The 27,938-nt window shown below is 50.8% G+C and overlaps 1 protein-coding gene across 2 annotated transcripts in view; it reads left to right on the forward strand.

The window, feature by feature from the left end:
- Window positions 1-27,663, forward strand: part of CALN1 (calneuron 1) — a 633,785-nt gene extending 606,122 nt beyond the window's left edge. For both annotated transcript variants that reach the window (XM_089320670.1, XM_070064500.2), the window contains 2 exons: window positions 6,297-6,453; window positions 20,522-27,663. In XM_089320670.1, the coding sequence (XP_089176796.1) occupies window positions 6,297-6,453; window positions 20,522-20,649 (285 nt within the window). In that variant the 3' untranslated portion in view covers window positions 20,650-27,663. The remainder of the gene's footprint in view (window positions 1-6,296; window positions 6,454-20,521) is intronic.
- The last annotated feature ends 275 nt before the right edge of the window (window positions 27,664-27,938 follow it).

Raw genomic sequence — 27,938 nt, forward strand, 5'->3', positions numbered from 1 at the left:
CCTGGCTTTGGCCTGGCCCAGCCCCAGCCATTGCAGCCATTTTGGGGAATGAACCAGTGGATGTAAGATTCCACACCCTCCACCCCGTCCCCGCCACCTTTCTCTATCTCTGCCTTTCAAATAAATTAGCAAATCTTCTTTAAAAAAATTTATTTTATGGAGCCGGTGCTGTGGTGTAGTGGGTAAAGCTGCCGCCTGCAGTGCCAGCATCCCATATGGGCACCAGTTCGAGTCCTGGCTGCTCTGCTTCCTATCCAGCTCTCTGCTATGGCCTGGGAAAGCAGTAGAAGATGGCCCAAGTGCTTGGGCCCCTGCAGCACGTGGAAGACCTGGAGGAAGCTTCAGGCACCTGCCTTTGGGTGGACCCAGCTCCAGTCATTGTGGCCATTTAGGGAGTGAACTAGTGGCTCTGCTTCTCTGTAACTCTACCTTTCAAATAAATAAAAAAAAATTTTTTAATTATTTTATTTATTTTAAAAACAGAACAGCAGAGAGAGAGAGAGACTGAGAATTTTCTATCTAGTCTGCTCCCCAAATGGCCACCATTCCAGCCATCAGGAACTCCATCTGAGACTCCTGCATGGATTGCAGGGGCCCAAGTACTTGAGCCATGATCTGCTGTCTTGTTAGGCACATTAGCAGGAAACTGGGCTGGCAATCCAGTATGAGATGTCCACATCATGAACAACTTAACCACTGTGCCACAATACCAGGTGGCTATTTAGCTTGGTGGCAAGACACCCACATCCCTAAGAGTTTTTAATACCTGTCCCAGCTCCTGACACAACTTCCTGCTGATTGCACCCTGGGGGACAGTGACGATGGCTCAAGTAATTGGGTTCCCACCAGTTCTCTCCAGTGGAAGACCTCGACTGAGGCTCCCAACTTTGGCCCCACCCAGTCACAGCCATCGTGGGCATTTGGAGAGCTCTCCACCTGGCTGCAAACCCCTCCCCTTTCTCTGTCCCTCAAATAAACCTATTTGAATGAAATAAAATTGTGCATATACTGTGTGTTGCATGCCAATAATCATGAAAGTAATAATATATAAACAAATAAACTAAGAAAGATCATCTTGTGGCTGATTTTCCCAAAAAAGTAGTGAGTTTCAAAATTAATTGAAGAAAATTTCAGGAAGTGAATGTGCTGACAATCAGAGAAGGGGTGATCATTGGCATCATGTCCACATTGTCCTATGGTGATTTATTTTCCAGTTTTTCATTGAGAGATGGAGATTCTGACAATGCAGATTCCTTGCGGAGTCCTACTCCACCACGTTTGTTTAGATACGAGCATCCTACGATGCAAACAGGACCCCGGTAGACAAAACTAGGGATTCCTAGAAGCTGCATGTTTCCTGGTCTGTGCTTTTGCCTCATTTCTGAGTTGTAGGGAGCTCTCAGCCAAGCATCATTTGCAGGCACTGCAGCTCTTTGACGGATTGTTCCAGGAAGTGGTGACTCATTTTCCCAGTCTCTCGAATCTTGTCATTCTTCATCTCTGGTCAGGGGCCGGGGGGTCCCAGTTGTCTCATCTGTGAATCACCCTCTTTCGTGCCTCTTCCCAGCCTACTTCCTGCACACAGGCCAACGAGACCGTGTTTGCCTAGCCAACAGTGAGGAGAATGACCCCAGGCTGTTCTCTGGGTGACTGTCAAAATTCACTTCTGCGGTTATTAAACTGCAATGCAGAAAGCAGCCTACTTTGTACCTCCCCTTCCATTGCCCTGACTTCTATAAATGGCTTTGAACTTGAATCAGGTAGATTTCCCAGCAAGTTGAAGTAACCCAGTTTAATTAGTTCGAATAATGAGTATTTTTAGAGCAAAGTAGGAATTGCTTCACAATGCAAGCAGGGGGGTGGGAAATGTCTTCAGCATCCTCTCATCATGGTGCACACTGATTTAATGCATTCCTTTCTGCCTTCATCCTTGGCTGAGTTACACCGCAGGAAAGTCTTAGTGGCTGACAAGGGTTGGTTTAACACTCAAAGCACGTGTCCTTCATGTGTTGGCCAGAGATCTGCTTGTGTTGTATGTATTCCAGGACCCCGGATGAAGGAAAAGTTCCCATCAGGGGGTCTTCAAAATGTTCGTGCAAAATGCATGTTATGAAAATACTATGCATAGATTGCAAAGTGTCTTTCCAACAAAATAAATTTCGGCTTAGCATTGGGACACTCATGTCGTCTCATATCAGAGTGCCTGGGTTCGAGTCCTGGCCCCCACTCCTGATTCCCGCATCCTGCTAATGCACTCCATAGGAAACAACAGGTGATGTTGCAAATGACTGGGTCCCTGCCATCCGGGTCAGTGACCTGGACTGAGCTCCCAGCTCCCAGTTTCAACCTGGCCCAGCTCTGCTCATTGTGGGCATTTGGGGGGTGACTCAGTAGACGGAGCTCTCTGTGTCTCTCAAATAAACAAAAAATTGAAAATTATAATAATAATGTAAAGGTATGCCCTCGTAGTTGGTTAAGTGTTTTGTAGCAAGAGAAAAATAAATGGCAGAGGCAGGCGCCGCAGCTCAATAGGCTAATCCTCCACCTAGCGGCTCTGGCACACCAGGTTCTAGTCCTGGTTGGGGTGCCGGATTCTGTCCCGGTTGCCCCTCTTCCAGGCCAGCTCTCTGCTGTGGCCTGTGAGTGCAGTGGAGGATGGCCCAGGTGCTTGGGCCCTGCACTCCATGGGAGACCAGGAGAAGCACCTGGCTCCTGCCTTCGGATTCAGCGTGGTGCGTCGGCCGCAGCGGCCATTGGAGGGTGAACCAACGGCAAAAAGAAGACCTTTCTCTCTGTCTCTCTCTCTCTCACTGTCCACTCTGCCTGTCAAAAAAAAAAAAAGGCAGAAAACCCAATGGCTTTGAAGCTTCCACTTGGACTAACATTTTCCTTCTCATTTCATTGGCCAGCATCCCGCATGGCAAACAAGGAGACATAGTCCTTTCACAGGGTGGGGGCAGGGGTCAGATGACTGTAAGCAGGGCAACCTGCTACAGTGTACACTCTTGCTCATAAATAGTCATTTCCCTGTGCACTAGGCTATTCTTGGTTGTTATCTCAGAATACCTAAGGCCGGATACTCTAAAGAAAAGAGGCTGCATTATCTCGCAGTTTGTAGGCATCAGACTTGCGATCTCAAAGCTCCACGTGACACATCCAGTCTGGATGTGTGTCGCCTTGGCGTGGAGACACAGGAGCTTGAAAGACAGGTCACCCCTTTCCCCACACCCCTCACCCTCAACATCGCATGATGGACCATGGTCATACAAAGCACCGCAAACATTCCCAGCCAGAAAGCGAAATGGGAGAGAGAGATCGCAGTTGGAGGCTCAGAGCAATGGTGGAATTCTGGGGAGCAGACTTTGCAGTGGAGGCATTTTCCTGGATTACACCGTAGCTCTGCTTCCGGGAAGTTGCTCTAGATTTCCTTGTTCTCCATGCACGACTCCCAACTGCACCCTCTGAGAGATGGGTCCTTTTCCCCTTTTCTTGCACACATCCAATTAGACTGAGCAGAACAGGGCCTCTCCAGGGGCCTGTGTCACTTAATCTTTATAAATGGCTTGTGCCCATAGATCAGGAAACCTGAAGTTCACTTGGAAGTTTGAACAGCCATAGTGTCTTTGTTTTCTTTTTCTATTTATCCAAGAAGCAGAGAGATAGACGGACAGAGCCCCCATATGCTGGCTCATTCCTGAAATGCTTGCAATGGCCAGTTATTGGCCAAGGCTGTCCCAGGCAGCAACCAGGAAAACCTGGGAACCAATCCAGGCTTCCCAGGGTAGAAGGAGCCTGTGCCTGAAGGCAGGCACTCTGTTATGGGATACAGCCACCCCAACTGGCATCTAAACCAAACACCTGCACTCATTGTGTTATTTACCGCAAGACTGTTCTTGGTTCTTGGCCAGATCAGCTCTCTCAAGAACTTTATCATTTTTTTTTTATCCACTTGATCCAATGAGTTCATGTTGGGAGCCACATCCAGTTATTTTTTGGAGACATGCTTCTCTCCAACTTTAATAACAGTTGCCCTAGGAGAGCAACTGAACGCATACAGAGGTTTTATCGAGGGACACATTGATTTCTTTTCATGGCCTTGTGCTCTTGTTTCAAGCATTTCTCAGTTTTATCTGTTTACTAGTTGGAAATGAGAAACAATTGCTTTTTTTTGTTTGTTTGTTTTTTGACAGGCAGAGTGGACAGTGAGAGAGAGAGACAGAGAGAAAGGTCTTCCTTTGCCGTTGGTTCACCCTCCAATGGCCGCCGCGGCTGGCGTGCTGCGGCCGGTGCACCGCACTGATCTGATGGCAGGAGCCAGATGCTTCTCCTGGTCTCCCATGGGGTGCAAGGCCCAAGCACTTGGGCCATCCTCCACTGTCTTCCCGGGCCACAGCAGAGAGCTGGCCTGGAAGAGGGGCAACCGGGACATAATCCGGCGCCCCGACCGGGACTAGAACCCGGTGTGCCGGCACCGCAAGGCGGAGGATTAGCCTAGTGAGCCGCGGTGCCGGCCAAACAATTGCTTCTTTTAACCTCACAAGACCAGGAATTTCTGAATGGCTTCGGTTCCAGGCTTACAAACCAAACTGTGCCCTGAGTCCATCTCGGTTGTGTAGTACCACATAGGAGGTGACCAGCTGTCACCAGTGTATGAACAAACCTGCAATCTAATGCCAAAACTCGTGCAATAGAGATCTGTCCTCCAAGTTACCATGGGTGGTGGTTTTACCAATCTTTAAAAGAGATTTATTGGAGTGGTGCTGTGGCACAGTGGGTTGAAGCCCCAGTCTGCAGTGCAAGTATCTCATATGGGCGCTGGTTCGAGTCCCAGCTGCTCCTCTTCTGATCCAGTTCTCTGCTATGGCCTGGGAAAGCAGTACAAGATGGCCCAACTCCTTAGGCCCCTGCACCCACATGGGAGACCTGAAAGAAGCTGAAAGGTGGAGTCAAAGAGAGAGACAGAGAGAGAGAGGGAGGGAGGGAGAGACAGACTCTTCCATTCACTGCTTCACTCTCCAAATGGCCTCAATGGGCTTGGCCAGACCAAAGCCAGGAGCCTTATCCAGGTCTCTCATGTGGGCACAGGGCCTCATGCACTAGGGCCATCATATGCTGCCTTCCCAGGCATATTAATGGGCAGCTGGATCCACAGCAGAGCGGCCGAGACGCAAAGCTGCGAGTCGGATACCGGGCACAGGTGTTCCAGGTAGAGTAGGCTGCTAACTCTACCCTCTGAGCGTTTCACTGGATGTAGCTCCTGTTGCACTCACATTTCATTGGCTAAGGAAGTGACCTGACCAAGCCTGACATGAATGGAGTGCAAAGGCAAAATACTATGGCTGGAAGGACCAAGATACAACTGGGGATTCCCCCCCCTCCCTTCTTCATACACATGGCTGTGAACTTGCTTGGTTTATCTGATAAGAGCATAAGAATATGATACATACTTAGAGATACCGCATCAGTCCAATTCCACGTTGCTACTCTAATAAAGCACTGACGCTGGGTGATTTGTAAAGAAAAGAGGTTGATTGAGCACATGGCTTTGAGGTTCAAGGTCATGGTGTTGGCATTGGCTCAGTCCTGGTGAGGGCCTCATGGCACACAGCATCACGGTGGCAGGGACGTGGGCAGAAGAGACCAGACGGTGAGACAAGAAGCCAGAGAGTGACCTGGGGAACACGCTCTCTTTTTTTCATAACAACTCACTCTTTGGGAAATAACCAGGGTCCCCCAGGAACAACTAATCCCTTCCAAAGTTAATGCTTCCGATGCTCTTGCCATCACCCACCAGGTCCCACCTCCTAAAGGCTCTGCCACCTCAACACCACCATGCAAAAGACCAAGGCTCCCACACATGCCTCTTTGGGGGAGAAACAGTCAAACCACCTCCGAACCTTAGCAAGGTGCATCCTTAGGTACACATTCAAAACACGATGGCAATTTGTACTTTTAGGGAGTCGGTGATGCCTTGAGAAACATATGCATTGTCAGTGTGACCCAATCCTGACAGTGGTTGGCTGTAGGAGAAGGAAACCAAGCTAGGAGGTGGCACCTTTTTTCTCCAAGAGTCTAAATTGATGGAGGGGACGGGGTTTGCACTCCCTGTGTTCCAGTAAATCCTTGCAAGTAGGCTTGGAGCAGAGCAGGATGCACGCAGAACTGCTCACCTGACACCCTGAGAAGCTGAGATGCGTTTCTGGTGGGGGAGTGTGGGGCTCACCTGGCAGGCCCCCTGCCTGGTCCTTGTGCCCGAGGCCCACAGCCCCCTCACTGGTTTGCGTCTCTCTCCACAGTTTGACATGCAGAGGATAACCCTGGAGGAGCTGAAGCACATCCTGTACCACGCCTTCCGGGACCACCTGACCATGAAGGACATTGAGAACATCATTATCAACGAGGAGGAGAGTCTGAACGAGACCTCGGGGAACTGCCAGACGGAGTTTGAAGGAGGTAGGCGTCTGCGCACCTGCCTTCTCCCTGGGCTGGGAGAGACCAGAGCCTCCGGTGCCCGCTATGAAAAATGCGTCTGCAGTCTCTGGGGCTGCAGCCATCCTGTGCTGAAGCCAGGAAGTGAGAAAGGACATGAATAGGTTCATTTATCTGCCAAGATGCAAAGGAGCTTTTTCTTTTAAGTTTCTTTCCTGTCTTTTCTCCCCCCAAACTCTGCATTTTGGGGGGCACAACCCCCACTGGCCCTGTCTTTGCTCTCAGGATTCCCTCAAGCCACAGTTGGGTGTGTGGCTTTGTGGCGTATGCGTTACACGATGGAGGAGCTGCACAGGGGCTTGGGATGAATCCGTTCAAGTCCATTGGCAAACGGCGTGACCCCGAGCAGAGGCCGTACCTTGTCTGGGCGCCCTCAGCTATAGACATCGGGAGAATTCACCTTCCACACAAAACCCTCAGCGACAGAGGACCTCTCTCTGCTCCCCGACTGCCCTGGCCAAGGCATGCCTAGTGGCAGAAGCATTTCATGAACCTAACCAGGTGGTTACAAAAGAACTAAGGCTTTCCTGAGGCTTAAACACTCGCAAAAGGCCATTTTTCTTGGGCTCATAAAAGAAAATGCAAGGAGGAAGAAAAAAAAAACTACTTCATCTCCCAATCAGGAGAGAGTTCCTGAGATACAAAATAATGTAATCTTGCTTTCCAGCTTTCAAAATCTGAGCTGCTTTAACAGTTCTGATGCACATCCCCCCAAAATAATGATAATTACATCAAAACATCACTGCAGGCTATCAGCAATGTTTCACTTGTTCAATGCTAACACGCCTTAAAGAGGTCAAACTATTATTTTCTCTCTTCTTTTTGAGCAATTGGACAAGTCCATAGGCAAACACTGAAAATCCTCGCATAATTTTCTTCCTAAAATTTTAATGGATTTTTGAAGGCAGGAGTTGCAGAAAAAAAAAAAATTCTGCACCAAATTAAACTTATTGTTTGATCAAACTTTCCATGTACTTTTTGAGGTGTCCTAGTACACGCTTGTTACATGGATACCAGAGTGACATTTGGTTGCTTTCATGACAGCTGGCTCAGTACCTTAGGAGGGAGGCAGCTCAGGGCTTAGCTAGGCTCTAGGTCATGGCTGTTCCCTTTAGACCTGGGCTCGCATCCGACCCATCTCAACTGAACTGCCGCATCCGTGTGCCAGGACGAAAGGCCAAGGCAAGAGATAATTTTTGTTCTGAGATTACCAACTAAATCAGCTCAAATCAGGGCAATAGGGAATAGTGGAGACTAAGGCACAGTAGGCTGCAAAGCCTCCTTCTGGGGTCATTCACATTTACACTTTTTAAGAACGTTGCGTGCATTCAGCCGGCGCCGCGGCTCCATAGGCTAATCCTCCGCCTTGCGGCGCCGGCACTCCGGGGTCTAGTCCCGGTCGGGGAGCCGGATTCTGTCCCGGTTGCCCCTCTTCCAGGCCAGCTCTCTGCTGTGGCCAGGGAGTGCAGTGGAGGATGGCCCAGGTGCTTGGGCCCTGCACCCCATGGGAGACCAGGAGAAGCACCTGGCACCTGCCTTCAGATTGGCGCGGTGTGCCAGCCGCGGCGGCCATTGGAGGGTGAACCAACGGCAAAGGAAGACCTTTCTCTCTGTCTCTCTCTCTCTCACTGTCCACTCTGCCTGTCAAAAAAAAAAAAAAAAAACCGTCACGTACATTAAACAACACCCAGCTGTGGTTCAGAAGCTGCGTGGGACTTCCCCCTGTGACACCTGGGCTGGAGTTGGAGCCCCACAGGTTATGCAAGATCAGAGCTTCATGGCCAGTGGCATTTCTAGCAGGATAAGGGCAGGGATAGGGAGTGTGGGAGGACCAGGAGCAGTGAGGTAGGCAGGGATCAGACCTGTGAAGACAGCTGACCCGCCCTTCCCATAGCTCTCAATCCTACATGACAGAACATGTCAAATGCTGGTGCAAGGAGAGTATTTGGGGTAGTATCCGCCCACTCATCCAGGGTCAGCAATGAATGGAATGGAGAAAGTTCCGGACAATCTCATTTTCCACAGGAGACTTTGTGGGCCACTGTTTTGTTCAGAGAAGCCACGCTTTTGGGAAAGGTCAGGCTACCCTGGGAACTAATCTGGATTCTAAGCAATGTTTCTCATATTCCCAGATTCATAAAATCAATGCCTGGTAAGGGGGCTTCCATACAGAGGTCTTCCTGGGCCTGCTTTCATGATTAGCACTTGCAACACTGGCAATAATTACCTTTTAGAGAGCAGTAAGTGCCGTCACTGTGCTAAGTAGCTTGAAACTGATTATCTCACTTAACAGGAGAAATTCACACATTGGTTTGATGCTTGATGTCTTGACTCATTACATCAGGCTGTCTGCCCATTCTCATGTCAGAGAAATCTTTTTAAGATGTTAAGTCAGGGGCTTGCGCTATGGCATGGCAGTAGGCATCCCATATGGATGCCGGTTGGAGTCCCGGCTGCTCCACTTCCAATCCAGCTCTCTGTTATGGCCTAGGAAAGCAGTAGAAGATGGCCCAAGTCCTTGGGTCACTGCACCCACGTGAGAGACCCAGAGAAAGCTCTTGGCTCCTGGCTTCAGATTGGCACAGCTCCGGCTGTTGCCGCCAATTGGGGAAGGAGCCAGCAGATGGAAGACCTCTCTCTCTCTCTCTGCCTCTCCTTCTCTCTCTGTGTAACTCTGACTTTCAAACACATAATAAATAAATCTTTACAAAAAAAAAAAAGATGTTAAGTCAGACAGTGCTGTGTGGCACTAAACACAAGCTCACTGATTTCTCTGTCGGTTTAAGAATTTTCCAATCTTGGAAACGATCGAAGGAACTGGGACCTCTATTTGATGCCTGCAGCTCTCTCAAATTCAAGAAAGTGCCTTCCTCAGTGTCTCCAGGTCTAGGAAGGGATGTGCATCCAGGCCCTGAGCACCATCCCCCATGCCTTGGGGTTGAGTGCATTTGGAAACTCTGGCTGACCTTGAACTTTCCATTTCCCATCTTGCTCCCGTGCCTGTGGCCCACAAACCTGTGGGCATTGTTGAACTTCGTCCTTTTCTTATCAGAACCTGACTGCACTACGGTGCTGCTCTCGCCTCTTAGACCTTCTTAGCATCTCCTCCTAGCCCCGGCTCCAGCTGGGAGCCTCGGCCGTGCCCTCAACAACATCTCAAGAATCCCTTGCACTCCCTGTCTCTTCTGCTGTGCCTTGTCTTGGCCAGTGCAGCAGCCAGCTGTGAACAGATCAGCCAGTTCCTTTTATTTATTTTGAGCCACAGAAGTCATTTCTCTTCCAATCAAATCTTCCTTACAACCCTAAATGATTAATGAGGGAGGGTAGCAGGGAGGGCATTTTTTTCCTAAGCCCCCAGAGCCCCACTCAAACCTTCTCTGCTTTGGCTGATCCCACCCACAGCACCGGGAAGCCCCTTCTTGATGCTCTTGCTAGTGCTTTGCTACAGCAAGTCTGCAACCAGAGCTAGGTTCCCCCACGGCAGCCAGTGGAATTCCTGCCCTATTGGATTTGAGAGGAAGGATCAATGAGGAAGAGGGCAGGGGGGTTGCCATCAGAAGATGGAAGGACCCTTCGGTCTCTGAGCCAGAGGAAGGAGTAGACAGGCAAAGAGACCCCCACTCGATGGCAGGGTTGGAATTTATGGGAGCCCACATTTGCTGAGTTTTGAACTCAGCAAAGTGAGAGCCAGGATGGAGTTTCAGGAGTGTGGGTAGAGTTTGAAGATGCTGCCTTGGGTGGCACATGGAGCCAAGTCAGTTAGAAACCAGCAGGAGGAGCTAATGCCCTGGGGAAGGCAGCAGAAAGTGGGTCCCTGCCACCCATAGGAGACCTGGATGGAGTTTCTGGCTCCTGGTTTCAGCCTGGCCCAGTGCAGCCATCTGTGGAGTGAACCAGCAGATGGAAGAGCGCTCTCTCTCTCTCTCTCTCTTTCTCTCTGTAGCTCTGACTTTCAAAATAAAGAAATAGATCTTAAAAAGAAAATACAGGGTGGCTTTGAGGCATTCCGAATCTTTCAGATCTCTCTGGGACCCCTTAGTAAGATAAACAGAGCTCAGAGCTCTTCTGTGTTCCTGTCAATCTTTGTGTCCTAATGACTTGGAAACCTAAACAGGTCAGCCTCTGCCCTAGCAGGATTGATGATGGAGGGTGCACCTTCTCACAATGCCCACTGACCATCCACACTCAATAAGAGCGTTGTAAGAGGTTTTGCTATGGTTCGACCACTTTTCACCGCCAGATAGCTTGTTTTTGGAGAACAGAAGCTCAGTGACAGTGAGACAAATGCACGTCTCATCCTTTGGTTCCAGTTACTGGCACAGATGGAATTTAGTGGTCTTGTGGTTGCATCATCCATCTGCCTGTCACTGGAAACTTAGCAAGTGTCCTTGGGTCCAAGTATACGATTAAGTTTGCTAGTGCTTGCCTCTGCTGTCTTCACTGGAATCCATACTGATTCAATCCAAGAGGAGAAAGATAGACGAAAACTGCCCAGTGCACCTGCCAAGCGCTGGCCACTTGTTAACGTCTTGGACTGGTGCCTCCCTGTGGCCCCAGGAGACAGACCCCATTGCTCCTATGGTACAGGCGAGGAAATCGGGATCAGCCAGATGAAGTCCAAAGTCAAAGAAAGGTTAGGGAGTTGGCCCTGAGTCCAGCCCTGCTCTGGCCTCTTCGTATGTCACCCTGGGTCACTTGCCTTGGGCTTGGACACTTCAGAGTCTCCATACAAATGGCATTTCAACATCCCTACTCATTTTCCACCTCATTGCCAACCAAGGCATGTTATATTTGGAAGCCGAGTGGAAGTGCAGCAAGATTGTGTGTGAGCCCTCGCCACACACACGTCCCTCTAGTTGTTGTCCCTAAATGGAATACCAGCTGTCAGAGTTTTTCTAGACATTCTGACAACATGTACGGGAGAGGGAAGTGAAGCAAAATCATCCACTGGAGAATAAATAGTTTCTGTGAAAGACGCGGCAGAACTGTTCCATACCACTCAACCCTTCTCGGTGAAAGACTTAGAGAAATGGACGTCGGAGCTACTGCTCCCAGATCTGTGCTGACTGGTACTATGGCCCTGGAATGCCACTTTAGTCTGAGCACTCTTTTCTTCTTGATTGGATGCAGAGTTTGGACAAGCGTGGTCCTACCTAGATACAAAATCATCCAGGCTCTGTGGGGGGAGAGGATGAAGTTTGTGCCCATATCCATTGTCCCCTGCTGAAGTCATAATGCTCTTTTCAGACTGTCAGGTGCACACTTGGCAATGGGAAGACCCGCCCGGTCACCTGACCATGCACGGTGGCTATCTCCTGCCCATCCAAACGAAAAGGGCACAGTATGTCATCTGCACCATCTGCTGCCAGCTCACCCAGGCTTGCGGCATCCTGAAATAAACCTTCCTCTGTCAGGAACGGTAGGAGGTCAGGGTGGAGCTGAAGTTCATGGTCACTGATAGGACAGGAGACGATTTTGAAGGATCACTAGAACTTTCGAATTTTTCTGTTTGGGAACCCTTTAGAGCAGACCTAGAGCTCCCGGAGAGTTACGAGATTCCGAGACACAAGATAGAAATCTGGATCTGACAAATCTACAAAAACTGGGCTGGGTTAAGAGCTCCTGGCTTGGGGACAGCTTTGTGGTACAGCAGGTTAAGCCGTGGCTTGCCGTGCAGGCATCCCATATGAGCAACTCTTCAAGCCCCCTCCTGCTCTACATCCCTTTTGCCTTTTGCCAATGTGCCTGGGAAGGCAGTGGAAGATGGCCCAAGTGCTTGGGTCCCTGCATCCCACGGAGGAGACTCAGTTGGAGTTCCTGACTCCTGGCCCAGGTGTGGCTGTTACAGCCATTTGGGGGAGTGAACCAATGGGTGGAAGATCTCTCTTCCCTCCCTCCCTCCTTTTTTCCTTCCTTCCTTCCTCCTTCTTTCCTTCCTTCCTTTCTCTTCCTCTTATTCTTCTTTTTATCCTCCCTTTTCTCCCCCATCCCCTCCCCTCCCTGTGGTGCAGCAGGTTAAAGCCCTAGCCTGCAGTGCCAGCATCCCATATGGGTGCCGGTTCAAGTCCCAGCTGCTCCACTTCCAATCCAGCTCTCTGCTATGGCCTGGGAAAGCAGTAGAAGATGGCCCAAGTCCTTGGGCCCCTGTACCTGCATGGGAGACCCAAAAAAGCTCCTAGCTCATGGCTTCAGATCAGTGCAGCTCTGGCCATTGCATTCATTTGGGGAGCGAACCAAGGGAATGGAAGACCTCTGTCTCTGGCTCTATCTCTCTCTCTGTAACTTTGTCTTTCAAATGATTAAGAAAAAACCACTTCCTATTAGGAGAAAGCCAATCAGGTTCCTTTAAGTGAAAGAGGGCTGGCTCAAATCGCAGGCAGTAACAGTGGTGAACTTAGGGTAAGCTGGACCCAAGAAGCTGGGGTGACATCCTCTCTCCCCATCTCTCTCCCCAACTCTCTCTCTCTCTCTCACTCTCTCTCTCTCTCGCTCTCTCTCCTTTCACACTCTCTGTTGGCATCATTCTTTGGGAGTAGGGTTCTCTCCTCACAGCTCCATCCTAAGAAGGGGCTTCTATCAAACCTGCTTGGCTCCCATGCTCATCTTGGGCCAAAAGATCATACCTGGACAGCCTGGCTTGTGATGATGGACGGGATCAGATCCCCAGAACCAGAGATGGGTCTTGTTTTCAGAAGAAGGGGGGTAGGGGCACTGCTGGACAGGCCCAGGCACCAGGGGTCCACAGTGAGACCCTCCCAGCAAACCTGAAATGACGGGCATGGGATTTCTGTGGTCACAGATGCCTCTCTTGCTCTTAAGAAAAGCAACATAAAACACACCAGTCTCACTCCTGTTCCCCTGGGGCCACATCCTCCATCCCTACCTGGGCAATGCTGAAACCATCGAATTCTAGATGGTTTCATGGAATTCTCCGTCAAAGGCTCTTAATTAGTCCCCCTTTTTTTTTTAACATTTGTGTATGCACGGATGGGTGGATTTGAAAGAACAACAGAGGGGAGAGAGAGAGAAAGAGAGAGAGAGAGAGAGAGAGAGTTTCTATCATCTGGTTCACTTCCCAAATGACCATTAGAGCCAAAGCTATGCCAGGCCAAAGCTAGGAGTCCCAAATTCCATCCTGACCCCCAACACAGGTGGCAGGAATCCATCATCCACTGGTTTCCCAGACACATTAGCAGGGAGCAGGATCAGAAGCAGAGCAGCTGGGAATCAAACCAGTACTCTGATATGGGTGCTTGCAAGTGGCAGCTTAACCCACTGCACCACAACACCGGCCCCCATGAGTCCCATTTTAGGGAACAGAAATAGCCAATGTCAGGATCACGGAAGGATGACAGAGCAAGTGTGGCTCCCCAGCTTGGTGGTAGCTCTGGCTTACTGTGAGAATCCCCTGAGCTGGGGCGCTGACACTGTTTAGGTTTTTATGCAGTCTCTAAATTTACTTAATCTTATATAGTTGAAAGGCAGAGAGACAGACAGGAAGATCTTTTATCCACTGGTTCACTCACCAAATGCCTAAAACAGCCAGGGCCTGGCCAGGTAGAAACCAGGAGCCTGGAACTCAATCCGGATTGACCCCGTAGGTGGCAGGGACCCCGTCATTTGAGCCTCCTGCTGTCTCCCAGGGTGCACGTTAGCAGGAAGCTGGATTCAGAAGCAGAGCCAGGACCGAAACTCAGGCAGTCTATGATAAAGGGCGCAGGCATCCCAGGCAGTGTCTTAACCATCCCGAAGGCCCCTAATCCTGCCTGAGAGATCCTGCTGTAGGTCTGCTATGGAATCATTGTGATTCCAATTTGACTCATTCAGACATCACAGGGATTATGGCTCCAAGACAGGTAGCCCAGTCTCCAAACATCAAGATGGAAGCCAAGGGGATTAGAACCCTTTCCTCCAGGCTTCCTGGCCAGCTGGTCAGTGACCAGGTCTGTGCAGATTTCTGTGTCCCCAGGGAAATTCCTGAGCCCTTGCCTGTCTGTGCCCCGTGGTACAGTATAAGGGGCACGTCCATCACATAGCTTAAAACCCAGGTCCCACCAAGGCAGCAAGAATCTGTCAGTGCAGGGTTCTGTGAACAAGCTTCGGGAAGACAGGAGACCCCACTCCTGTGTCCTCCTGCCTCAGTCTCCCTCAACCCCCATTGCATCCCCAAATGCCTCCAGGGCTTCTCCTTTGCTAGAAAGAGAGCTGGAGCTGGCGAGCTATTGGGAAAACACTCACACAAAGATTACCAGCTTCAAAATGTGTTCCAGAAAAGTAAAAGCTGAATGGAGATCCAAAAATGTCACCAAAGAGAATTGAAGACAGACATCCAGGGGACAGGAGTTGTGGTGGGGAAGGCTAAGTACCACCTGCCATGCCGACAGCTCTAGCTGCTCTCCTGACTCGGCTCCCTGATGATGTGCCTTGGAATACAGCAGAAGATGGCTCAAGCATACCTGGAACCCTAACACCCGTGTGGGAGACCTGGATGGAGTTCTGGGCTCCTGGCTTCGGCTTGGGCCAGCCCTGGGAGTTGCAGCCATTTGGGAAGTGAACCAGCAGATGTAAGATCTCCCTTTCTTTCTCTCTCTCTCTCTCTCTCTCTGACACTCTACCTTTCAAATAATCAAATATTAAAACAGCCATCCATAAAAAAAACCAAACTTGTACATAATTAGAATTAGTTCCAATAGCCATAGAATATAAAACCACAATGTGGTCTATCCATTTAATGGAATAAGACTTAACCATAAAAAGAACAAGTATTGATACAGGCAATAATACAGAGGAAACTTTCTAAGAAGAAGCCCATCATTGAAAGCTATGTTGTGCATGATTCCGTTGATGGGGAATGTTCAGAATAAGCAAATTCATAGCAACACGGAGTAGATTCACTATGGCCTGGGGCTGGGCAGAGAAGAGAATGAGGATGAATGATATTGGGTGCAGGGAAATGTGTTAGAATTAGGTAGTGGTGATGGTGACGCAACCTTGTAAATGTGCTCAGTGCCCTTGAATTGGACTAAGAGAGTTGAGTTTTATGGTGTGTGAACTCTAGCTGAATGAAAAATAAATATTTACAGCCAGACCATTAACGACAAGCAAATAAATAAAAGGAGAAAGCCCTTGAGAAACTTCCAGGGAGATTTCAGTTGCTGGGCTCAGGAGAAAGGACAGGGGCGGTCAGAGGACCCTGCTGGCAGGTGGTACTGGCAGGGTCGGGTCTTGGGGGAAAAGGGCAGGGAAGACCCCTGCTTGGCTGGAACAGAGGTGGCCAGGGAGCAGGGGTCCAGGGGGCTAGGAGTAGCAGAGGAAAAGCAAATAGGAGTAGGGCATGGTGCAAAATGGTGCAAAATGGTGCTACGGAGACAAGAGGCTTACTTTAACTCCCAGTTCTCGTCTGGTGATGCCAGAGTCTTTGGGCAGAACGTGGCATCCCACCCATGATGGGAACATACATGTTTCTGTTCTGTGGCTTTAAATGAAGTCATCAGGGTAGACTCGTTGGGGCTGCACCCTACTGACCTAGTCTTCCTTCTCAAGGCACCGCCTCTAAATATACCAGGACTGGCTCAAGTTCACGCCCTCTTACTGCTTAAGTCTCAATACATGATGTCTAGGGGGACACTCAAACCTCACCTAAATCATAGCAATAGCCAGAGAGGCCTTAAATTATCTTTTAAAAAAAATTTATTTATTTATAAGTCAGAATTACAGAGAAAGAGGTAGAGGCAGACAGAGATATATATATATATATAGAGAGAGAGAGAGAGAGATCTTCCATCTGCCAATTCACTCCCCAAATGGCCGTAATGGCCAGGGCTGGGCCAGGCAGAAGCCAAGAGCCAGGAGCTTCTTCCAGGTCTCCCTTGTGGGTGGCAGGGGCCCAGACACTTGGGCCATCCTCCACTGCTTGCCCTAGGCACATTAGCAGGGAGCTGGAGCAGCTGGGACTTGAATCAGTGCCCATGTTAGATGCCAGCACTGCAGACTGCAACTTAACCCACTGTGCCACAGTGCTGGCCCAGAGTTAAGTTATTATTAAGAAATACATGAATTGGTGCCCTGGGCTAATCCCACCTCGGTTGCCAGTGACCTTGGAGTCTACTTTTTGGAGCATCAGGCTCTTCATCTAGCCAATGGAGGTCACATATCCAGCTCCTAGGAGATGTGCACCTTGCAATCCTGCACACACACAAACACACACTGCTCACAGCCCACTGCATACTCAGTAAGTGAAATGTTGGAAAAGATTCAAAAAAGGGAGTTAGCCCTCTTTGAGTCCAAACAATAATCCAGTACATTTATATGTCCCTAGTCCTCACAATGAGGTAGATCTTAGTACTCCCATTTCAGAGATGAGGAAGTTGAGGCCCAAGGAAATTGCTTTGCTCCAGCTCAGACAACCAACATGTGGAATGATCGGGATTTTTGCTTTGGACTAGCCCCAAAGCCATGACCTCTTGCAATACCGCATAATTAGTGGACATGCCAGAATTCGGCATAAAATGAGTCCCACCAAGGCACAAAGTGTGAGTACAGACTTCGGCTTGCAATCTGTTTCAGAGGTACTGTGACCAGCGAATGGGAATACGTTCAACTGGATTCTCCAGGCACTCCCTCCACTCCTTATCTCTCCCTCCCACTTCTTTGAAGGATTTAGAGAACAAAGTTGCAGCCGCTCTCCTGGGGGTAAAATCCCGCTGCCCTTAGCTTAGCCTTTTTTCCTGAGTGTGCTTCACAGAGAAAGCCTTCAACAAAAACCCTCCCTCGGCTTTCTAAATGCACAGTGTTCTCTTCCTGACTTTCCATCCGCCCTGGGGATGGAATAGGATAGGGCTGCTCTCAGAGGCATCACCACCCCAAGGGGGTACCCAGCATGCATTAGTAGAAATCAGCCAGGGCTGGCGCCGTGGCTCACTAGGCTAATCCTCCACTTTGTGGCGCCGGCACCCCGGGTTCTAGTCCCAGTCAGGGCACCGGATTCTGTCCCGGTTGCCCCTCTTCCAGGCCAGCTCTCTGCTGTGGCCAAGGAGTGCAGAGGAGGATGGCCCAAGTGCTTGGGCCCTGCACCCCATGGGAGACCAGGAGAAGCACCTGGCTCCTGCCATCGGATCAGCGCGGTGCGCCGGCCGCAACGCGCCGGCCATTGGAGGGTGAACCAATGGCAAAAGGAAGACCTTTCTCTCTGTCCCTCTCTCTCTCACTGTCCACTCTGCCTGTCAAAAAAAAAAAAAAAAAAAAAGAAAGAAAGAAAAAGAAAAAAAGAAATCAGCCAGGACCCAGAACCGCCTCTGGTTTGCGACTTCCATGTAACCCATCTTGTTTTCCAATATGGAAAGCTTCTTTTGAAATTTTTTTTTCATTTTTTAAAGATTTACTTTATTTATTAGAAAGGTAGAGTGATAGGGTGAGGAGAAGAGAAGGCAGGTGGAGGGGAGAGATTTTTTTTTTTCCATCGGTTGGTTCACTCCCCAAATGCCTGCAACAGCCAAGGCTGGGCCAGGAGCCAGGAATTCCATCTGGGTCTCCCACGTGGATGGTAGGGACCCAAGCACTTGGGCCACCATCATCTGCTGTCTCCCAGGATGCATCGATAGGGAGCAGGACTGGAAGTGGAGCCGCTGGGACTTAGCCCAGCACTCCCATATGGAATGCTGGCTTCAACAGCAGTGGCTTAACCCCGCTGTGCCACAATGCCTGCCCCAGCTCTGTCCTTCCTACAAATCACCTCTTTTTTCCTTCCTGATAGTTGGCATCTTTCCACATCTCCCCCTCCTGGGAGGAGGCCCATCTCCCCATCAACAAAACTGTCTTCCTCCAGGCAACAGTTTCAGACTCAATCAGCAGGTGGAGCACTGGACCACAAATCCTTGAAATCTCCCCAAGGATGCGGAAATCCCATGGATGCAGATGGATTAAAGACAGCAAGATCCAACTGAAGAGATGAGTCAGGGACAATCAACACCTATTGGATAGGGAGCGTCTTGGGGGTGGGGGTGGGGGTGGGGTGCTCTCTGGGAAGTGGGGACTGTTTGACGTCATCCATTAAGGAAGCTCCATTCGCCTTTGGAAACATGGTCCACTTCCTGCTTCTTCCCTGCGATTTGCAGGGATTTGAAGGAGCCATGTAGTGGCAAAGAGGAGAGGTCATTGACATTGAACTTTTGCAGGTTCTGGAGAGACAGGTGAACCTTTCGTTTTTGCCAGTCTTCTTTGACAGGTGAATCTAATCTATTTTAATCTAATCAAATGAATCTAATGAACCATCTTCCCCAGTCTGATTTTCTCAACACACACACCCTCCTGTCTCCCGCCACATAACCCCACCCAGGGCTACTGAACCCGAAACTCTGCAGGCAGGGGCCCAGCAGTTGCCTAATTAATTTCTCTGAAGAGCCTGGAAAACCCAAAGAGATGTGACTTTCTCATTCTGCAGTGGAGCTGAGAGTCCCTTTAGTGATAGCATCCTAGCCAGTGCAATGTTTCCACCTGTCCCTAGGACTGCAAAGGAGATGTCCCCAGCAGGCCATCAAGGGGGAGGGGAGGACCAGTGGAAGTGTGGGGGGAGGGGAAGGTGGGTGGGAGAGAGGAGCAGGTGTAGAGGGAACAGAATTGTGACATCAGAGTAGAGCTGAGGTTCCCGTCTGAGCAGTGATGCCTAGAAGAGAAACTTGCTCCACCCCAGGGCGCCTTGTCCACGCTTTTCTTTCTTGTGATTTGCAGCTCGCTATATCTGATCCATTGATAACCCCAGCTAAGTCTTTGGGGTGGGGGGAGGGTGTTACATGCATAGTTTTTATAAAAAAAAAAAAAAAAAGATGGTGCGCAATGTAGCAGGAGCGACAGAAAGAATAGGAGAAGGCATTGATTGCTCAGTCAGGATCTTGGGGGGATGTTGGTCACTACAGGACCTGGTGCAGAACCCCCTGGCTCCAGAAAGAGAGAGATTTGGGCCCCACCCCCATCCCCGGCCTCACACCTGACCCATGCACAAGCCCCACTTCTCAAACTTTAGCATGGCCGGCGCCGCGGCTCAATAGGCTAATCCTCCACCTAGCGGCGCCAGCACACCGGGTTCTAGTCCCGGTCAGGGCACCGGATTCTGTCCCGGTTGCCCCTCTTCCAGGCCAGCTCTCTGCTGTGGCCTGGGAAGGCAGTGGAGGATGGCCCAAGTGCTTGGGCCCTGCACCCCATGGGAGACCAGGAGAAGCACCTGGCTCCTGCCTTCGGATCTGCGCGGTGCGCCGGCTGCAGCGCGCCAGCCGCGGTGGTCATTGGAGGGTGAACCAACGGCAAAGGAAGACCTTTCTCTCTGTCTCTCTCTCTCACTATCCACTCTGCCTGTCAAAAAAAAAAAAATTTAGCAGCATCGTGGGCAGGGCTGCTCAAAGAGATTGCTGGACCCTTACCCCGTAGGCTGTTCCAGCAGAGCTGGAGTGGGTCTGGCCAATAATCTGCAGTCCACATGAGTCTATGTGAGAATCTGCATTTCTGCGAAGCTTCAGGGAAAAGCAGAATGCAACTGGTCCAGGGACCCCTCCTGCAGAGCCACTGTTTGAACAGCTGGGGAGGAAAAAAAAAAAAAAAAAGCCAGAGGCACTCAGAGAACAATGCCACGGAAGGCCAGGTGCTCCCAGCAAAGCACCCAACCCTTGCACCATCTGCATCCGGGACACGTAGCAGTGACCGCAGGGTGCCTTCTGGAACATTCCATACGGTGTCCGGCTCCGAACGTCACTCTAGTTCTGTTCTATCTGGAAATTGCTCCCTTACCTCCAACGTCACATCAGCCACACGGCCTGTGTCGTAGAGGTTTTACCGGAGCTGTGATGTTCGGTCTCTCCCCCAGCGCCCCCATGAGGGCTCGGCTGTCTCCATGTTAGCAGTCCCATCCCACAGGGGGACCTGCTCTTGGCTTGTTGAGAAAGAGGTGCGTTTGGTCTCACTGCCATCTCTCTCTCTTCTCTCCTCCAACCCGCCACGCCTCCCCTCCCCAACGTGTCCCCTCACCCACCCCACCCACTTCCAGTGCACTCCCAGAAGCAGAACAGACAGACCTGCGTGCGGAAGAGCCTCATCTGCGCCTTCGCCATGGCCTTCATCATCAGCGTCATGCTGATCGCGGCCAACCAGATCCTGCGGAGCGGTATGGAGTAGCCGCAGCCCCCCGCAGCCCCGCCGCGCCGCCAGCTAGTGCGCATGTGCATGCCCCGCGGGCAGTCTCCGCTCCTGCCCACCGCAGACCTGGACCTCACGGATGGACTCGGACCACGGCTCAGCACGGGACCCAAGGCTGCAGCGCACCCGGGGTTGCCGATCAACTTCATCTCCTTGGCAGGGACATACAAGGGCTGTCTTCAACGCTTTAATGGTTTTCGTTTCCTAATGCAATAAATAGCCAGGAGTTCCGAGTTTCCGCTTCGACCGCCAGTAGTAACTCCGAAGCAAAACTTTGTTTTCATCTCGAAATTCCGGTTGGCCATCAGGTGGCCCGGTGGCGTAGGAGAGCGAGAGAGAGGCGTGAACACAGTCACCTCCACTCCCCTTTCGTCCAACCCACAGGTCAGCAGAGACCCTTCCCCGACCCAAGGTGGACCCTCGCGTGCAAAAGGCTGACTTTCGGGTCGTGCTATTTTGGCTTCCTTCCACCACCCCGTGGAGACCACCACACACCTCCCCACCCCCGAGGCATGAGGGGAAAGCCATGACATGGGGTGCGGCCCCCAGCGGTCTGCTGCTGCACCCCCACTGCTTCCGTTCTTACTGCCTTTTACTACAGGACTCCGGCGGGCAGAGTTGGGGCCCTCTCGGTTGGTTCCGTGGCACTTGGCTTTCTGTTCCTAGAGCCCACCCCGCACCAGCATTCTGGAATCTTCAGAGAGCCTTCTCCCAGCTTTGCACCTGTTGCTGCCGAGAGAGAGAGAGAGAGAGAGAGAGAGAGAGAGAGAAGCGTGATTGTGAGCATCGCTATTGACATCAAGTTCTGGGTCCCTCTCGTGTGACATCATTCCTCCCTGATGGCTGGCTAGTAGCTTGTCCTCCCTCCTGGGCTCATCCCCGCTTTTTTGGGGGGTGGGGGAGGGAAAAAGGGAAGACAGCCAGGCTCGAGCAAGAGGAGGGACCTTGACCGACAGGGCAGCTGCTCACTCTGCACCCCCAGCCGCCCCGAGCAATGGACCTGCTCCAGGATGTCGTGCCTGGCAGCCTCTTTAAGTTAAAAATCCATGTACATACGTGCGTCTTACCTTTGCCTCATCCTGGAGTTTGCGTTGTTAGTTGGTCTTCCCCAGCGGAAGATCACACTACTGTGCTTCTCCGAAAAACCTTCCGGCGTTCAAATTCTGCATGGATTCAGTGGGGAAAGACAGGGGGCGCTGGGGAGCTTAATGAGCTTCGCTACCATGACACCTGGCTGACTCCCGCCTGCACATCCTTTGGCGAGGTGAGGGCACTGGCTCCGGCGGTCGGTTTCCAACACCCCCATCAGCTCTGTCGTTTGCCAACTTTGCCCAGGTGCCCTGTCAGTCACCACTGTTTAATTCGCACTCGCATCAGCAGATTAGCCAGTAATCTCCGGATGTGTTATTTCCCTTTATACTCAGGTCTTGATTTTGGTAGTAGAATTGTCTTGCTCCTATCTTTTTCTGATGGCTCCCTAAAGCATCATGCCCCCTCCTTTCTTCCAGTATTGAGGAACCAGGACCTCTCCCCTCCCAATGCTGTGGAGGCGGTTTGGGGGTACAGTGCGTGTGTGTGTGTTTGTGTGTGTACCTGAACCCCTCCTGGAGCCTACTCACCCCTCCACTTCCCCCCTCCCTGCTTCCTTAGACTTGGAGTGTCCGAGGGGCTTCAGTCTTCTACTTCAACCCAGCCAATACGAGAGCTGCCCGCCCCAGCCTGGAGACAGCTCTAAAAACTTGCCCACCTTGGTGAGAATGAAACTACTCATGATGAGCACAAGTCACACAGAGGTTTGAGCCATAGCAAGGGAAGAGTGACACAGGGGCTGAGAATCTCCCTGTAGACTCACCTGGAACCTGGCACATCCAGCCCCCCACCCCCACCCCAACACCTGCCTCTCCTGCCACATGAACTCACACCTGCCCCTGTCTGTCTCTCCCTTCGGCTGACTTACCCAGGTCCCCTCGGGATGAGATTTCTAACCCAGAAGAGATCCAGTGCACAATGCTAATCCATTGGATGATTTTGCCCAGCTCAATTCGCCCTCTTCCTGCTGTATGTGGTTGGGAGTGAGTGCATAGCCAGCCTGGCAGGGAAGTGCTTCTCCGCGCTTTGCTGACCTCTGAACCCCTAAGCCACACCCTCCTGGGAGTGGGGGTGGCTGGGGGTGCAGGATGTTACATAGACAGAATAGCAACTCAGGACCCATTCCCCTGGATGAGACTGCAAGGCTGCACTGAGCTGGCCGTCCGGACAGAAGTGAGCACTTCTTCAAAGGCTGCCCTCCTCCAAGTTCTTGTACCTCCCACTGGCGCCTGTTGACCCGAAAGGAGGCAGAGGTCAGAGTTCATGGACACAGAAATTAGCCATTGTACCAGGGTGGGGATTAAAGGGAGTTCTGTAGAGGCACCAGTTCTGTAGCCTGTCCCCTACAAAGTCCTCAGTATCTTTTCCCAAAAGGGACCACTTTCTCCTCTCCCAGGTCCTGGAAGCAATGGCGACCCTCCCCAAGAAGAGTGCACCGCTCTGGGTGTGCTAGGGAAGGAAGCCACAGAATTCTTGCTGAGAGTCTGGAAGCTCATCTCCCATGCAGTAAGCTTGCACAAGACACTCAGGGGCCGAGAGACACAGCTTGCGGAGGCAGCCCTGAGCTCATGGCCTTCCTTGGTCTCTGGGGCTCAGAGCTGGTGCCCGTGACTTGCCCCTGGCTGCTTAGCTTAGACAGTGCATCTCAGATCTATGTAAGATGACAGGCAACCCTACTCCCATGACTTCTGCAGGAACTGAGCCGTAGGAGCCCAACCCTGCCTGAGTCTGTCCAGGAATCCATGCAGGAGAATTGCAGAACGGCCCTGCCCTGGAGAACACCTGTTAGTAAGGATCTCAAATCAGAACCCACAGTGACCCCCACAATGCTAAGAGTCCATGATCTCCAGGACTTCCTGGAACCCTTCTCTCCCTCGACACCTGATTGCTCAGCTCTCCAAGAAGGGCTGCCAGCTGTGGCATGGCCGGGCCATGGGCAAGCCCAGCCTGACTCATTCTTACTGCAGGAGTAGATGCCCTCCGGGGTTGGGGGGCACATTTTTACTTGGGAGAGAAAAGGCAACAGAGCCTGGCCCCCTTAACTCCCCAGAGAAACTGTCTCTCACCATCCCAGATGCAGACAGAGCCCCCCCATCGGGGACATTGAGCAGTGGCTCCCAGAACGTGCGTGGGTCCCATGTGACCAATCTGTTAAAAAAAAAAAAAGTATTGCCATGGCAACCTTTGCATTCCACCCGGAGTTTGCCAAGGCACACAAAAATAGGGAAGATTTTCTTAAGGAACACTCTCAAAGAGCATACCCGTTCTGATTGCGCCCTGGCTCCGCCCATCTGCACCCTGCTGGGGGCGGGATCACCCTCCAAGAATCCAGTGGTTTCTCTTCCTTTTTCTCTGTATTTGAACTTGTGGCTCTGTTGACTCAGGAGAACAGGAGCCACCCGTGAGCTCGATGGTGCCCTCCTCACCCACACCCTCTACCCGATATTCCACAACCCCAGGGCCCCTTCATCTAGGCACATAGGCAGAAATACACTTGAAGGCCGAAAAAGATTTTCAGGCTGCAATCTTTAAAAGCATCTGTTTGCCTGTTGAGAAGCTCACTCTGCCGAGCCAGAAACATGAACTTAAATGAACCTGAATTGACGTGTGGTCTCAGGCAGGCCCCGGTGGTGTTTCTAGAAGTTTCTAGGTGTTTTATCTGCAGAGAACAAGATGTGTGCTAGAGTCTTGTTTTCTCTCCATACTTGGCTCCCTTCTCAAATTTCGCGTGACAGATGGTCTGATGGTGGTGTGGTTATCCCAGAGAACCTAATGAAAGATGGACAGTAATGACTGTCTCAGCCTCCCTCCCACTGAATCATAAAGCAATCCATCTCACGACTGGGAGGAGAAGGTCATCTGTTATTTCAAATTCCTCCTACGAGGCTCAAGTCCAGACTCGGGCTATAAATCAAAGAGAATTTTGCATATTGTTCTTAACCTGTAGCTAACGACCTGCCTGGGAAGGGACAAAGGCATAGCTGGAAAATTAAGTGTGTGACCACCAAGGGCTGGCCTGGCCATGTGTGGCTCAAAACATAGTGGGTTCATTTACTGCACTGATTATCGCTCCAAAGACCCCCATAATTGTCTAATTCACCCTGTTCCACTGAGAGGCAGGGAGGGTCTGGAATCCCCCCTTCCAGAAGAGGCCCCTTTGTCCATCATGCTGTGATGACACGGAGGAATGGAGGACCAGGCACCTCAGGTCACAGCTTTGTTGGTGGTCTCTTCAGGGCTCCCGAACCTAAAGACCCTGTCTTAGCCATCCTCCCTCACTACCTGATCGCTCAGTTCCCCTAGAAAGAAAAAAAAAACTGTCAGAAACAGAAAAGAAGCCATCTTCAGCAGCTAAGCTGTTCAAGTTAATTATTTATAGTGATGGGAGAATAGAGGAGGGTTCAGGCTGCCTCTTATGGACCCTGTCTCCATAATTTAAGTGTCAGAACTGTTTAGCTTCACATCACACTTGCTTTGACTAAGTCACTCAGGGGACCGTCCTCAGTTCTGTGGCCCTGCAATAGATGGCTGGTTTGGAAGAATAAGGTCAAGTGCACCAACCAGCTAAGCCTCCCTCCTGGTAGCCTGTGCCCACTGCTAATGCACATGGCCATGTTATCAGCTGTGTTTCTATTTCACATTGATTTGAGATGCTCTTTATTTGGTCTCCAGGGACCTAATATTAATGCTCAAAAAGTCTTCAAGGCAACATTAATTTGCTTCAATTGGCTTGAAGGATACCATAAGAAACCATTTTTTTTTCTAATCTCAAAGAGACAAGTCCTCAAAATCTGGACAGAATTAGCCCAGCCCCCTGGTCCTACTCCAACCATGGGTGATTTATCCATTGAGCATCCTCCATGCACAGGGCCTGACTTCCTCTACCTCTTCCCCTCGGGGTGGTGAGTTGACTTTTGAGCCAGTGTTTCCCACACTGTTGGAAGTTATCGTCCAAGTTTAAAGGAAGCAGACGCTGGAGGATCCCTGAAGGATGCTGACACCTGCCAAGCACAGAGTGCCTCTCTTGGTGCCTCAGACCTGTGGATCCAAGAGGCCAAGGGAGCAGAGCAAGGACTTGGAAGCTTGGGCATCCTATCTGTGGGAAGGGCAGGGGCCAGGATCCTTCCGTCCACTTTGCTTTGAGTGGCTTCTCTCTCTGGTTCATCAGTTTAGTCAGAGGAAAGGAACAGCAAAGCTCCTCCCTTGTAGCATTCTGTTTGTGTTTGATACACAAGCCAGAGTGGACAGCCACTGTTGGAGGGTCACCGTGTCGCCTCCCCACATTGCATTCCTGACCCAACGGCTGCTTTTTTTTTTAGCACAAGTCCCAAGAGACACTCATGATAAAGCATCTCTTTTGGGATCCCTGGTCTTTCAACCAAACGACGCCAGTGGCTGTGTGTGGCAGAAGTGATTTGTTGATTCCCTTCGGAACTTGCCGATTCAAGTGAGAATCAAAGAGGGGTTCTACGTCCTTGTGGTCACCTGTGTGAACACAAAGGGGACACAGCCCCCTCAGATGGGTGTCCTGGGGCAGAGTGCATGAGTGATTAGGGTGAAACAAAGACTCCAAGACGCCTGTCTCTGCTTGTGTGAAGTTCTCCCTAGACGCTTCTAGATAAAGAGCACAATTTTCACTCCTTTGCCTTCCTTTCTGGCCACTGGAGCAGCTGTGCCAGTCTGCTCGCTGGCAGTGGTTTTTGTGGTCATTCGCAGCACTGCAGAAGGAAGAGTCGTGATCCGTGGTGAGTGTCAGGAATTACATGAGCAGTCTGAGTTGGGTGCCCAGCTACCTGTGGTGGCTGTGGAGTGATATCGATCAGGGGCACTTGCTGTAGCCATGCACCTGCTGTAGCCGCGCACCCGCTATAGCCGCGCACCTGCTATAGCCGTGCACCTGCTATAGCCGCGCACCTGCTGTAGCTGTGACTGGGCAGTGATGGGGATGCAGAGCAGGAAGAAAGCAGCTGCAGGCCCCTTCTGCCCCACACCACGTCCTAGGTTTGTGTCCTGTTTCCCTTTGCCCTAAAGTATACTGAGGACCCAGGCATTGTTTGTACAACAAGCCCTTCTGCTCTTCCCAAACCAGAAAGGAGCCTTGATTTTCACAGGCCAGTGTCTCTCTCTGCCCTCTTCAACAGAGAGCCAAAACAATGTGATTTCTGCCCTGAAAACCGAGCTGAGTGGGCAGGGAGCCCTTGAGTCGCGTCTTAGCAGGGTTTCGCTGTTTTTGCTCAGTTCTGAATCCAATAGAAGCTATTTCTCCAAGACTAACCAGACACAGGGCCCTTTGGCTGGAAATCTGATGCAGAGTCTGGCCAGGCAGGGGTCAGCCTCTGTAGGGTGGGGTGAGGGTGGGGTCACCGTGATCCCAGTGGTCACAGATTCGAGACATGCGTGAGTGGTTTCTCAAAGCACAGAAGTCAGTGACTGGACTGCTCGCCCCACCGCGGTGGGAGGAGCTAGAAGCACAGTTGAGGACGATGGTGATCAGATGATTGGAGCCTGGCGGTGCGTGTACGCAAAGTGAGCCAGTGAGACCCAAGTCACGGATCACACACTTCCCCTTGTACCTCATCCACACCCCCACTGTTTTCCCACGCAGTAGAACTCGGTGATCTCTGCCCTTCGGTAATGACCGAGTCAGCAGACTCGTTGAAAGGGAATCTTTATATACAATGTAAATATTAATATAAATTAACTCCGCATGCAACTTCCTGACCAAATGGAGTATATATTATTAATCTCTTATCTTAGTGTATAAAGGAAAATTGACTGCCATATTTATCAGATGTTTTCTCTAACCAAACTTGTCTGTAAATATATAATCTGTATAAAAAGAGTCTAATTTACCATTATTTATGCAATAGAACAAAAATAAAAGTTCTTTTGTTTTTCTTTTGATGACAGAGTCAGTTTATTGTCCGTATCATTTTCTTGGCCAAAAGGCCATGAGGACTCCATCCTGGGACCCCCAGGGGCAGCCAGGGGCAGCAGGCTGGGCAGTGGGGCTTTGACGAGTGATTGACATCAGAGAAACAAACTGCGTGTGGAGCATATGGTGAGAAATATGCGCTATCTTCCGGCTGGTGGGCAGACGTTATAATTATGAAAATTCCGCAGACACCCAAGCTAATGGTGTCATTGCTTGGGGATTCCATTTGCCAAGTTCTCAGCAT

This window comes from Oryctolagus cuniculus, chromosome 19 (genome assembly GCF_051225735.1).
Source record: "Oryctolagus cuniculus isolate XC-2025 breed Fujian yellow rabbit chromosome 19, ASM5122573v1, whole genome shotgun sequence".
NCBI lineage: Eukaryota > Metazoa > Chordata > Mammalia > Lagomorpha > Leporidae > Oryctolagus > Oryctolagus cuniculus.